General features: G+C 36.4%; 1 protein-coding gene across 1 annotated transcript; it reads left to right on the top strand.

Annotated features, from left to right (window-relative positions):
• The first annotated feature begins 1,701 nt into the window (after window positions 1-1,701).
• nudt4a (nudix (nucleoside diphosphate linked moiety X)-type motif 4a) lies at window positions 1,702-14,151 on the top strand. Its single transcript, XM_058074954.2, has 5 exons — window positions 1,702-2,387; window positions 7,640-7,750; window positions 10,490-10,534; window positions 10,692-10,779; window positions 12,373-14,151. The coding sequence occupies exons 1-5, from the start codon at window positions 2,289-2,291 to the stop codon at window positions 12,594-12,596; spliced, it is 567 nt and encodes a 188-aa protein (XP_057930937.2). The 5' UTR covers window positions 1,702-2,288; the 3' UTR covers window positions 12,597-14,151.
• Window positions 14,152-14,328: the final 177 nt, after the last annotated feature.

Genomic DNA, 14,328 nt, shown 5'->3' with positions numbered 1-14,328 from the left:
GAAAAGCCAAACTTATCCTGTTACTATGACATCACCATCACTTATTTTTTTTTAACCACTGCTAGCAAGGACTGTGCTGTATGCTTGCTGGTGACAAGGAGAGTTAGGGCGGACATTATGGACCTTGACTTAGCTTTTTTTTGTTTGTTTCGTTTTACAATATCTAGTCCTCTGTATTGTATTTTTCTTAGTACTGTCATACTAAACTCCACTCAGCCTTTTTTTTTTTTTTTTTTCTTGTGGATTGTCAGTTTGACGCTACAAGACAAGTGGTGTATGATCTTCCTCCTTAATGGTATTTTAGCCCAAAAAAAGCAGGGATTCCATTTGAGCTGTCTTGTATTTAATAACAGTCACATTTGGGGCAGCATATGTGATGCTTGGGTTGCGGCATGATCAATCTCCAATTTGACGCCTGACTGTCAGTGTTCTTCGGCCACAGTCAAGTGAACTGTAAATTGTTCTTTCTAATCATCATCTAAGGGGGGGAACGTTTTTTCCTGTTCTTAGAATGAGAATGTTATGAGAAAACTCCATCTACATCAATTTCAGTTCTGTAAATAAAAACTATTAGTTAATATAACAGTTTGGTGGATTTTAGTGTTGTTTTCACTTCAAATAGATAGATAGATAGACTTTCTTTATTGTCATTGCACAATAACACAGCAGTGAAATTGCCAACAAAATGTCCCGTATAATAATAAATAATGATGTTGAGAATAAATAGATGACATCAAATATGAACAATGTACAGTGTAAACAGTAATTTGTACAAATAATTTAGAATAAATAATACATTTGAAGTTTTGCATGTGGGCAGGTAGAGGGGCTTATAAGCAATGATTTATAAAGGAAAATCTTGAATACGATCAGAGGTGCCCAAACTTTTTTCATACAACTGTATATACCAGGGGTGGCCAAACTACAGCCCGGGGGCCTACATGTGGCGCACCAAGCATTTGAATCCGGCCCGCTAGTTGCTTTCTAAGTATTTCAACTTTTAACATACAAACTGGCAACATGACTTGCAAGTCGGATGTCTTACTTGGTAAAAAAAACAAACAAAAAACCTTTTCATACGACTGTATATACCAGGGGTGAGCAAACTATGGCCCGGGGGCCACATGTGGCCCACCAAACATCTGAATCCAGCCCGCTAGTTGCTTTCTAAGTATTTCAACTTTTAACATACAAACTGGCAACATGACGGATGTCTTACTTAGTAAAAAAAAAAAACAAAAAAAAGTTTTCATACGACTGTATATACCAGGGGTGGGCAAACTACGGCCCGGGGGCCACATGTGGCCCACCAAGCATTTGAATCCGGCCCGCTAGTTGCTTTCTAAGTATTTCAACTTTTAACATACAAACTGGCAACATGACTTGCAAGTCGGATGTCTTACTTGGTAAAAAAAAACAAAAAAAAAACGTTTTCATACGACTGTATATACCAGGGGTGGGCAAACTACGGCCCGGGGGCCACATGTGGCCCACCAAGCATTTGAATCCGGCCCGCTAGTTGCTTTCTAAGTATTTCAACTTTTAACATACAAAGTGGCAACATGACTTGCAAGTCGGATGTCTTATTTAGTAAAAAAAAAAAAAACTGTAAAATGAAATTACATAGTTTGGTGATAAAATTAGACTAATAATTCAAGGAAAATTATAAGCATTAAATAATGTGCGTGTTAAATATATGTTCTGCCCCCCCGGACAATTTTGTTAACTCAATGCGGCCTACGAATCAAAATATTTGCCCACCCTGGTGTATACTATAATATTTGGAAATGTCATTGTTTATCAATAGGGGGCGACATTTAGTAATTTCTGAAAAATTTGACTACGATGAGCATTTACTTTATACCTCGTGCATAAATACGTACAGTATTTGGTTCAGAGATATAGTTTTTATAGTTACATACGGGAATTACACTAAGTTATCAATATCCTGCCAAAAGCAAGTGATTTCAAATAGGACATTTGAAGGCAACACAAGGAAAGACATTCACGTGTGTACTGTGCTGTTCCTGGATCAGCTTCTTCTTACAGGACAGGTGGGCTGACCCACAGACCCCGGATCAGCTGCCAGCAGCCCCACCGACCCCCAGACGTCACTTTGTTGAATCAAGACTGCTGTTGAATCAAGACGTTGTGGATGAGTAAAAGTCTGTAAAAATGAACGACCACTTGTAAGAAGAAGAAGAAGCTAAATGGGAATAAAACATTATCTTGAATGAAACTACACTTTTCAACCTTTGCTGCCAGTTCTACACCGTGGGCAATTGTATATGATGAAGTTTAAGCCCAACCAGACCAGGACGTACGACGTCGAAGGCTACAAAAGACGAGCGGCGTGTTTGTGTTTTAAAAATGAGATCGAAGAGGAAGTAAGTCGTGTGTGTGTGTTTATGTGTGTTTATGTGTGTGTGTGTAGCTGTTCGATATTCGTTATTCGATCTCTCGCCAAATAGCCATTAGCATGATAGCTACAGCCTTGGTACGTCAAATTAATACGTGGCAATGCTAACAGGAGTTTTCATAGTTTTAAATATACACTCATATAATTGTGTGTTTTTATATGTACCCTATGTATTTTATGTATATGTGCGTATTTCTTAAGTTTTCACTCTAAAATGTTCGAGATAAACTAATATAAAATGCAGTTTTTAAATGAAACAATTTATTAATGTCATTGTATGGTCATATCACCTCGTACTTCGATACGGGACAAAAAAAAACCCCAAAAAAACAAAACCTTACACTATATTAGGAAAGCAGGAAGTGAACAAATGTAACAGTTACTGATTGTAAAAGTACCAGATGGAGGGGTAGGATTTAATAAGCTTTGCTTCTTCCTACTCCTTTCGGACATGTGGAACTGTGAACTGATTATGTGATGCATTCAATTGTAATCTGATGTAGGTTCAAATGAAATTAAACCATTACTATTAAGAGAGAAAAAAAGTCCAAACTTACACCACCCTGTGTGGAAACGTGATTACCCCCCTGTTAAAACACTACTTTTCAAGTAGCTCTCAAAACAACTATACCAACAAAATTAGAAAGTAGGGTTCGGCAGTTGTCCGTAAGTCCTCTGGAGCATTTGGGAATGTGACCAATCACAGTGTAGTCGGCATGCCGGAGATGGGCCGTGGGTGGTATAAATTAAAAAGACCGTTTTAGTAATCCAAGGAAATACAGCTGGAATAGGTAAAGAATCTGGAAGATCTAGAAAGCATTTTGTGCGGGTTATTGTGTGTCGCTGCTCTATAGGAGCCCACTACTCGATACAAAGGGCAGAAAATGAGCATACTTCACCTCACCTGGTAAAATAAAGGTTACATTTTAAAAAGAGAAGAGCAAGTGTGTGTGTAGCTGTTTATGTGATCTCTCGCCAACTAGCCATTAGCATGATAGCTACAGCCTTGATACGTCAAATTAATACGTGGCAATGCTAACAGGAGTTTTCAAAGTTTTAAATATACACTCATATAATTCAGTGTGTGCATGTATCCTATGTATTTTATGTATATGTGCGTATACAGCGATTTCTGTAGTTTTCTGAAGTTTTCACTCTTAAATGTTTGAGATAATCTCTTAAATGTTTGAGGTAATCAAACTAATACAAAATGCAATTTTTAAGTTTGAAGTAATCAAACTAATACGAAATGCAATTTTTAAAAGTCCAAACTTACACCCCCCTGTTAAAACATAACTTTTCAAGTAGCTCTCAAAAGGTTTTATTCATTTATTATCAATTCCTATACTGACAAAATTAGAAACTGGGGTTCGGCAGTAGTCTGGAAGTCCTCTGGAGCGCCAATCACAGCGTAGTCGGCATGCCGGAGGTGGGCAGTGGGTGAAATAAATTAAAACAGACACTTCGGTAATACAGCTGGAATAGGTAAAGAATCTGGAAGATCTAGAAAGCATTCTGTGCGGGTTATTGTGTATCGCTCCTCTATAGAAGCCCGCTTACTCAATACAAAGGGCAGAAAATGAGCATACTTCTACACCTCACCTGCTAAAATAAAGGTTACATTTTAAAAAGAGAAGTATATATAGAGTACCGTGTACGCAGGATTTTAACATCTGTAAATAGCTTTTGTGGAACCAAGGATGTCCTTGTCTGCCGAGTGAACATGTCCCATCTCAGCAGGGTGAGAGAGACATGGTGGTGGTGGTGGTGGAGGAGTGTGGAGGTGTTGAATGTTACACAGCGTGCTAAACACCAAGTAACCCATGAGCTGCAATTTTTAGAAACATGGTGCAGGCACTCGCTGTCCCGCTTGCAGATTTGCTTTCATAGCTCCTCTGCTGCCAAACTCCACTTCTGTCATTGCCGGGCACTCTCCATCGTATCTCACATTGATATAAACCACTCGTGCAGGGAGAAGAAACCATCTTACATCACTTGGCATGTTGTTCTAAGCCTTCATTGATACATACGTATGTAGTATTTTTGCTCTCATTGTGAATATCACAGTTTATATGACAAAGTTGTCTGTGAGGTTTTAACCGGACAGACAAGGGAAAGTAATTAGCACTAAAAATACAGCACATTTTCATCGATATTATCAGGATATTAGCTGAAAATATGTCCTTACATCACCTTAAAAAATATCTCCATCACTGATGATTTGATGTGAAGGAAAATAAATTTCTGGGGATCGCAATAGATGAAAATATGAGTTGGAAACCTCATATTACAAATATACAACATAAGTCGGCCAGAAATATTTCAATATAGAACAAAGCAAAATTTGTTCTCAATCAGAAATCACTCCACACTCTTTATTGCTCTCTGGTTCTACCATATCTTACTTATTGTGTGGAAATATGGGATAATAACTATAAAAGCAATCTTCACTCGCTAAATGTACTGCAAAAAAAGGTCAGTAAGGATAATTCATAATGCCGCCTACAGAGAACATACTAACTCCTTATTTCTAATCACAAAAATCACAAATACTTCAACTTGCTGATATAGTTCATCTTCAAACAGCTAAAATAATGCATAAGGCTAAAAATAACCAATTAGCTAAAAATGTCATCCAATACTTAGGATGAAGAGTCTTGAACCAGTCATGATGTGCTATATATATCACTATATTGACACTTACTATGGTACCCATTATGTCATTGGATGCTCATATCACCTATATGACAATAAATTAAAATTATAAAATTATAAAATTATAAAATTATAAAATTATAAAATTATAAAATTATAAAATTATAAAATTATTCTAAAATCATAAAATTATTCTAAAATCATAAAATTATTCTAAAATCATTCTAAAATTATTCTAAAATTATTCTAAAATTATTCTAAAATCATTATAAAATTATTCTAAAATCATTATAAAATTATTATGAATTATTATAAAATTATACAATTTAAAAATTTTAATTTTTTAAATTTCAAAATTATAAAATTGAAATTAAATAAATAAATATTAGGAAAGCAGGAAGTGAACAAATGTAACAGTTACTGATTGTAAAAGTACCAGATGGAGGGGTAGGATTTAATAAGCTTTGCTTCTTCCTACTCCTTTTGGACATGTGGAACTGTGAACTGATTATGTGATGCACTCAATTGTAATCTAATGCATGTTAAAATGAAATAAAACCATTATCATTACCATATTTCTTTATAGAAAAATAACCAGTGTACACATCTGACTCCTGGCTAATAGTTTGATCGTACACGCATAATCAAAGTCATTGAATTCTGAAACATTACCACAATTTATCACAGTTTGTCTGAAACCCGAATACCATTTTCATCCTTTATATCTTGTATGTTATTTGTCACAGCGACATGTGTGCTGCCGGTAATGGGGAGCTGTGGTTCAATGAAGGAAACATGTCATGTTTTTGAACATTATCATTCATCATCATTAACATTATAAGCTTTTCTGCCCCTTTTTGAGTATGCCGAGGCTGCACGGGATGAAGGGCAGATTTTAGCTGGAGTGTGGATTTCACATGCCCAGTGTGCTTGACAAGCCTGCGATTGACGTCAGCCCCGGCTTTAAGACACGTCTGCTACATACCTTCTCATCCACTCTCTGTGGTTTTTCAGAATGGAATAAACATTAGTCAAAACGGGAAGTACACAGTTTGTTTTCATCCACAATGAAGAAAATACTTTATGAATGTACATTCATTGCCCTCCAGAAATATTGTGTGAGGTTACATTTCTTTATTTTTTACTGTAGACTGAAAACAGTCTATGATGTTTGATATGAAATGATGGATTGGTTTGCAAGTCCGGTAATGATATTGTCACACTGACTTTGCAAGCCAGGGGAATCACACTCCATTCAATTTTATTGTGTAAACAATAACAGTAGTAGTTGTAGTAACAGAAACTTGAGCAGAGCACAACACAAGATGCATGCTTTGAGGAACAGAAACAACACATGTCCATTTTTTTTAATGTAAAATGCAAATAATTCAATAACACTATAACACGAAAAAAGCAGAAATATTGACATATTGACATATTAACCCGACTTAACCTTTTCAATATGAATACAGGGCTCTACATTAAAAACAAAAATGACTTGCCCATGGGGAATCCTTAAGGTGAGAACTACTTACCCGAACTTGCCCCATGTAATATGAAAAGACTGCCATAATGATATCATCTAATTTTTGTGGCATCACATGAGAATCTTCAATAAAGATGAAATGATTATCATTTCTTGACACATTTGTGTTAGATTTTGTAGCTTGTTCAAAATCATCACTTGGTATTGGATCTAATCGGCGGTGTTTCATTGTGACCACTTCAAATTGTCACAGCAATGTGATTCACTCACCTGTGCCATCATTTGATTTGCTGCCGCTAATAAAATACTTGTTTAGGAGGCACTGGTTCATCACTTTTTACTGTTTTCCTTCACAAGTTGTTGAAGAATTAGACGATGTGGTACTTTTACAGTAACTGTTACATTTGTTCACTTCCTGCTTTCCTAATTATTTTTATTTTTATTTTTATTTTTATTTTTATTTTTATTTTTATTTTTATTTTTATTTTTATTTTTATTTTTATTTTTATTTTTATTTTTATTTTTATTTTTATTTTTGTTTTTATTTTTATTTTTTTTTTATTTTTTTTTTTATTTTTATTTATTTATTTTTTTTTTATTTTTTTTTTTATTTTTAATCAATCATTTTCAAATATAAAAACGACAAAATTGAGTAAAATCCAAATACAGGATGTTCTACACTGGCCACTAGGTGTCACCAGTAACACACACCAGGTTGTTAATTATATTATTTATCTCAAAACAGGCACAATAATAACAATAATCAGCAAAATCATAATAACACAGGCTACTGTTGTGGCTGTACTACAATATTTATTGAAACACCCACGAGCGTGAGTCTTATTTATGTCTTGAAAAGCTTATTATCGGTCATGATCTAGACTATATTTGGTAATATGAGTGTAAAGCTGATTGTGGGGGTGCTATTGTATGCCTGGAGGGCTCTAATAGTATTAAAAATGCATACATGTGCTAACTACTACGTTAGTACTGTAATAATTAGCTTCCCTACTCAGCTGACGCCAAACACAACAGTATCTTGGTCAATCAGAACCTGATAAGTCTTCTTTCATGTGTAGGTGCTACTGGTGAGCAGCAGCCGGCATCCAGACCAATGGATTGTTCCGGGGGGAGGAATGGAGCCTGAAGAGGAGCCCTGCGGAGCAGCTGTCAGGGAAGTCTATGAGGAGGTAAGATCTTCAAAAAAGAGTCAGAAAAATGAACGTTTATTATTATTTTACCACCCAAACACATAGCTGGAATCTGTCTATAGTGTCCCAGAGAACTGAGATTCAACTGTTCTCACATTTAACAAAGAAGGCACAGTTGACGGTTCCAAATGTTTGTTTATTTTACCACCCAAACACATAGCTGGAATCTGTCTATAGTGTCCCAGAAAACTGAGATTTCAACTGTACTGACATTTAACAAAGAAGGCACAGTTGACGGTTCCAAATATTAATAATATATTATAATATAAGGGTGGAATTGAACTCGGGTCTCCTTGCTGCGAGGCCTGTGTGCTAACCACTCGTCCACCATGCAGCCCTCGACTATGGCTTCTGATAGTAAAATCTGATTGGTGAAATTTTGTCCATCGTTCACTAATGGTGGATTGCTGTCATTGTTTTCATGACCGGAGTTAATGGCGAACCTCACAAATAAATAGATCTGATTTGTGACTTTTTTGCGCTTTAAAGACTGAAACACATTCGCACATATCAGAAAAGTATACATAGAATACAACAACATGGCGTGAAATTAGCAACTTGCCAAAAAATGTCATATTAAATATTAAATAAAGTTGGCGTACCTGTTTTGAAATGATACACCACGGTTGTTGTTGTGGCGTATTGTGTAAGAAGCTGCTGACACAAGTTTAGCGTTTCACTTTTAACCTTTTCAAAATACTTTACCACACTTTAGTAGCCATTATGAAAAAAATCGACAGCGAGATTGATAGTCGAATCGGAATCCTCCGAATCGAATCCTGAAATAGTCGACAAATCTAAGACACCCTACGTCTTAATCCCTAAGGTGGCTTTTTGAGCCGCATGGTCGTGTTTGGTTTGAGTTGTTGTTCTGCCCTGTATTGTAATGTGTTGACAGCTTTGAAGTACAGCAGTGACATTTGGGGAAGGGTCTCCAGTTACTCCAGTGACTGAATATAGATGAGTTGCAAACCAGCGACGTTGGCCGGCCTACAAGTTAAATCTTCAGATTTCAGTACCCCAATGTAGACTTCAACTGACAACATGGAATGCATGTGTCTCAAATGTTGTCATTCATATGACGGAATGATTAGAGTCGTTTTTATTATGTCGTATTTTTCCAAAGCAGCTGTAATTCAGGGTTTGACTAAAGTTTAGTTTCACTAAGATTCATTCAATCGCAGAACAGGGAGTTTTGAGTCAAAGCGTGTTCTATATATGCTACTTGGGGCATATTCCATAGACTGCCTCGTCTCAATGATATGCTAAAACACAAATAGTCAAATAATGTCACTAATAGATCCTGACTCATGGACTCTACTGTTAAGCTCTATTCTCTCATACTGTTGTGCTGTCTTACATGGTAACCTGCCCAGTGGGAAATCTATGGGATACATTCCATGCATCATCCGTCCATACTTAGTATCAAGATTTTTTTATACAGAGAGCACAGTTAACGGTTTTATTTTGGTAATGGTAATGGTTTTATTTCATTTGAACATACATCGGATTACAATTGAGTGCATCACATAATCAGTTCACAGTTCCACATGTCGAAAAGGAGTAGGAAGAAGCAAAGCTTATTAAATCCTACCCCTCCATCTGGTACTTTTACAATCAGTAATTGTTACATTTGTTCACTTCCTGCTTTCCTAATATTTTTTATTTTTATTTTTATTTTTATTTTTATTTTTATTTTTATTTTTATTTTTATTTTTATTTTTATTTTTATTTTTATTTTTATTTTTATTTTTATTTTTATTTTTATTTTTATTTGTATTTGTATTTTTATTTTTATTTTTATTTTTATTTTTATTTTTATCGTTTTCGTTTTCACTTTCATTTTCATTTTCATTTTCATTTTCATTTTCATTTTCATTTTCATTTTTATTTTTATTTTTATTTTTATTTTTATTTTTATTTTTATTTTTATTTTTATTTTTATTTTTATTTTTATTTTTGTTTGTGTTTGTGTTTGTGTTTGTATTTTTGTTTGTATGTTTGTATTTTTTTATTTTTTCATTTTTTCATTTTGTCATTTATTTTTTTTTTTTATTTTTATTTTTATTTTTATTTTTATTTTTATTTTTATTTTTATTTTTATTTTTATTTTTATTTTTATTTTTATTTTTATTTTTATTTTTATTTTTATTTTTATTTTTATTTATTTTATGGTTGACTACGACCTATTAGCAGTCAAAAAGCAATAATTTTCAAGTATAAAAATGACTAAATGAAGTAAAATACAAATACAGGATTACATTCTACACTGTCCACTAGGTGTCACTAGTATCACACACCAGGCTGTTAATTGTATTATTTATCTCACAACAGGCACAATAATAACAATAATCATCATAACCATAATAACACAGGCTACTGTTGTGGCTGTATTACAATATTTATTGAAACACCCACAAGAATGAGTCTTATTTATGTCTTGTAAAGCTTATTATCTGTCATGATATAGACTATATCTGGTAGTATGAGTGTAAAGATGATTGTAGGGGTGCTATTGTATGTCTGGAGGGCTCTAATAGTATTAAAAATGCACAGAGAAGGTCATATGTGCTAACTACAAAAATATTTGGTTTATAAATAAGTGAAATAGTGAAAGAAAATACACATAACGTCAGGCTCAGCTTTGTTGTCGTCACCCTCATCAAAATATACTGTATTGAAATGAATGTTGACTTTATGGTTTTCTTGTGTGCACAGGCCGGCGTGAAGGGAAAGCTTGGTAGACTACTTGGGATTTTTGAGGTAAGCCTGAATAACTGTCTGGGATGGTTCATTGAAATTCCTGTATGGCAAACAAAGCTGTTGTTCAGTTGGAATCCCAGTTTGTGCAACACAATTATATGACTTTGTATTGACACAACAAATACTAAAAGTGTTGTTTTCATTTAAATGTTTACAGCACAACCAGGACAGAAAGCACAGGACGTATGTTTATATCCTCATAGTGACTGAGATACTGGAAGACTGGGAGGATGCTGTTAACATAGGTACAGTATTCCTCTTTTATGTATTCCTCTTTTATTTATTCATTTATGTTGACGCTTGGGGCTACACGGCGGTCGTTTGGTTAGCGCGCAGACCTCACAGCTACGAGACATGGGTTCAATCCCACCCTCGGCCATCTCTGTGTGGAGTTTGCATGTTCTCCCAGTGCATGTGTGAGTTTTTTTTCGGGTACTCCGGTTTCCTCCCACATTCCAAAAACATGCTAGGTTAATTAGCGACTCCAAATTGTCCATAGGTATGAATGTGAGTGTGAATGGTTGTTTGTCTATATGTGCCCTGTGATTGGCTGGCGACCAGTCCAGGGTGTACCCCGCCTCTCGCCCGAAGACAGCTGGGATAGGCTCCAGCACCTTCCGCGACCCTCGTGAGGAAAAAGCGGTAGAAAATGAATGAATGACTGAAGGATCATTCCGCTTCATTCAGTGAAAATAGCCGTTCATTTTGCTGTTCAATTTCGCTCCCCCTGTGCATTGACCCGGTCAGTCGTGTCGAGTCAGTCCGTTCACTCATGCTCACGTTCGTTCCGACTCAACATCTCACCAACTAGTGAACGGGTATTTTATGGGCGGTTCATTCGTTCGCAAAAAAGAACTAGTTCTTTTGACCAGTTCGTTCACGAACGCCACACCACTACTCAGAATCAAAACATGATGGTGGCCGCAGCAACAAGTTTCAGTGAGTCCGGCTAAAAATAGCCGTTCATTTCAGTCAATTGGTCTTTAGCCTGTGATCTCCCCCTGTGCATAGAACCGGTCAGTCGTGTCGAGTCAGTCCGTTCACTCATGTTCACGTTGGTTCCGACTCAACAGCTCACCAACTAGTGTTGTGTCGGTCATGAACAAAACAGCCGGAGGACTGAACGGGTATTTTATGGGCGGTTCATTTGGTCGCAAAAAAGAACTAGTTCTTTTGACCTGTTCGTTCACAAACGCCACATCACTACTCAGAATCAAGGTTTCAGTGAGTCCGGCTAAAAATATAGCCGTTCATTTCAGTCAATTGGTCGTTAGCCTGTGATCTCCCCCTGTGCATGGAACCGGTCAGTCGTGTCAGTTCGTTCACTCATGTTCACGTTGGTTCCGACTCAACAGCTCACCAACTAGTGTTGTGTCGGTCATGAACAAAACAGCCGGAGGACTGAACGGGTATTTTATGGGCGGTTCATTTGGTCGCAAAAAAGAACTAGTTCTTTTGACCAGTTCGTTCATGAACGCCACATCACTACTCAGAATCAAAACATGGTTTTGGTTCAAGTTTCAGTGAGTCCGGCCAAGAGAAAAGATTGCGCAACAGAGTATCATGGTTTATGTTTTCAGGGACTAATCAGGGACTTTCAGGGATTAATCGATACATCGAAAAACTATTTTCTAGATTAATCGATTACAGAAATAATCGTTTAACCCAGCCCTAATTCCAAAAACATGCTAGGTTAATTGGTGACTCCAAATTGTCCATAGTCCATTGTCCAAATTGGACTATTGTACAAATTGGAAATTGTCCAAATTGTCCACTTCATGATCAGTGCAATCCCAGATCCTAACAATTTACTTTCTCTTCATCGAAACTTTACACAGGAAGGAAACGTAAATGGTTCAAGGTGGACGAAGCCATCCGGGTGCTACAGAACCACAGACCTGTCCATGCAGAATACCTGCACAGATTCAAGAACACCCGTAATCCCACCAGTCCAGGGTGTCACCAAAGTAACGGCAACACATTGGACCCCCAAGTGACGGACAACAACACCCCTCACTATGCTGTCTGTGCCAAACAAGCCTCAGATCTCGTCTACCGATAGAGAGCTCTTGTTGGAAAGACTCCAAGATGGACTCATCAGTTAACTACATTACTTGTAAATACTCTGTGGAGTACAAACCACTGGGACACCCATTTGAAGTGGGCTTGGAGAGTGCCAAAAATGTTTTTCCAGGATTAGTTGATGTTAATTTTTTTTTTATAGTAACCATCACCAGATGGCAGAACAAATGTGTCCCTTTTAGAGTGCATTTTTATTATTTCATGATGAGTAATATTTGATTAGTGCCTCAGTGACAAATCAATATGTTTTGAAGAAGTACATGAATGAATACTGTATGTACCTCAAGTGTTAAGGGCATGGTTTCATTCATTTTCAGTACAATCAGAACAAAATGCTAAAATGGTTAGCTTTTTGTTGTTTGTTTTTTGTTTGTGTTCCGACTTTTCCCATTGAGGGTCCCCACAGCAATTCCATCATGATTGAATTGGCTTAGTTTTTGTGCTGGATACCATGCCTGACCTAACACTCCCGTTTTTCTGGGCTTGGGAATGCCACTTTTGGGTGGTTGGGGCTCTCGCCAAGAATCAAACCTGTGTCATCTACACAAAGGGTAGCAGCTTGTTCCACTACACCACAAAGTGAAAGTTATTATACCAACAACGCCACTTTGGGAATTGCACCCAAGGAAATATTAAAGTATGAAAGTAATAAAATCAAAACAAATACATAAAACCACGAACTAAAATAAATCAAATGTAATCTAATAAGAAAATACCTAACCGGGAAAACCGACAACGTGACCTTGCACGTTAAGACCGCAGCCCCGCCTCCTCAGCTCCAAACACTCCAAGCCGTCCAGCTGTCGCTGTTGCACAGTTACTGGAATTGAACATTCACCTGCCTGTTTATGATGGGGGATTAATGGATGGACTACAAGGGGGCAACGAGCAGAAAGAGCCCATCTGTGAGTCTTCCTGTTGCTGACATGATAAACGAACACATCGCCTGCTGTTCTCACTGTCAATGACAACCCTAAAGCGCTACTCTAGCTAAACTGGTTTGATGTAGACCAGGGGTCTCAAACACGCGGCCCGTGGGCCAAATGTGGTCCGCAGGACACTAGTTTGAGGCCCCCCGCCTTGATATGAAAGTTTAATGTTAGTGCTAGCCCGCGCAAGTTTGATATGGATGCTGTATGGTATCATGTACCCAGAAAAAAATATTACGTTTGATTAATGTTCATGTTAAAAGGTTAAATAACTGTTAATAGTTATCCTCCCTATCCGTGTGGAAGTGGTAAGTTTTTGGCTATTTAAGTTTAAAGGAAATAACTTGAAGGCTAGCGTTTAGGTCGCTAGCTCTCTAGTTTGCGAGTTAGCATGTGTCTCAAGACCCTGCAGTTGCGCAATATGTTGTAAATAAAAAGAGTATAAATGTGACTATAGTCGTGTTTTGTCATGTCTACAGGGCTCTAATAATGCTTTGTTCATTTTAATCTGAAAAAAATAATTTGTCTACCCACCAACTATATGTGGTTTCTTAAGTTTTTATTATTTGCCGTTTTATTATTATTATTATATTTATTTATTATTGATTTGTTTTCTTTATTCTTGATTTGTTTATTTTTCATCTTATTTTGTGTAGAGAAATACAAATTAAGATATTTGAGAACAGTGGAATGTTTTATCAGAGCTTTTCAAAGCGAAGTTTTTGTTTTTTATAAATCCGTTTTTTTTTTTTTTGGAAAACCTGATGCGGCCCAGTCTCACCC

This window comes from Doryrhamphus excisus, linkage group LG1, assembly GCF_037039965.1.
Source record: "Doryrhamphus excisus strain RoL-2023G ecotype Guam linkage group LG1, RoL_Dexc_Guam_v1.1, whole genome shotgun sequence".
NCBI classification, from domain to species: Eukaryota; Metazoa; Chordata; class Actinopteri; order Syngnathiformes; family Syngnathidae; genus Doryrhamphus; species Doryrhamphus excisus.
The sequence above is the reverse complement of the archived record's forward strand: the minus strand, read 5'-3'. Positions and strand labels throughout refer to the sequence as shown.

Bases quoted from the DNA above. Each gene is read 5' to 3' on its own strand.
- nudt4a (XM_058074954.2), top strand. From the start codon at position 2,289: ATGATGAAGTTTAAGCCCAACCAGACCAGGACGTACGACGTCGAAGGC. The intron at 7,751-10,489 runs GTAAGATCTTCA...TTGTGTGCACAG, and splicing joins TCAGGGAAGTCTATGAGGAG to GCCGGCGTGAAGGGAAAGCT. The intron at 10,535-10,691 runs GTAAGCCTGAAT...AAATGTTTACAG, and splicing joins GACTACTTGGGATTTTTGAG to CACAACCAGGACAGAAAGCA.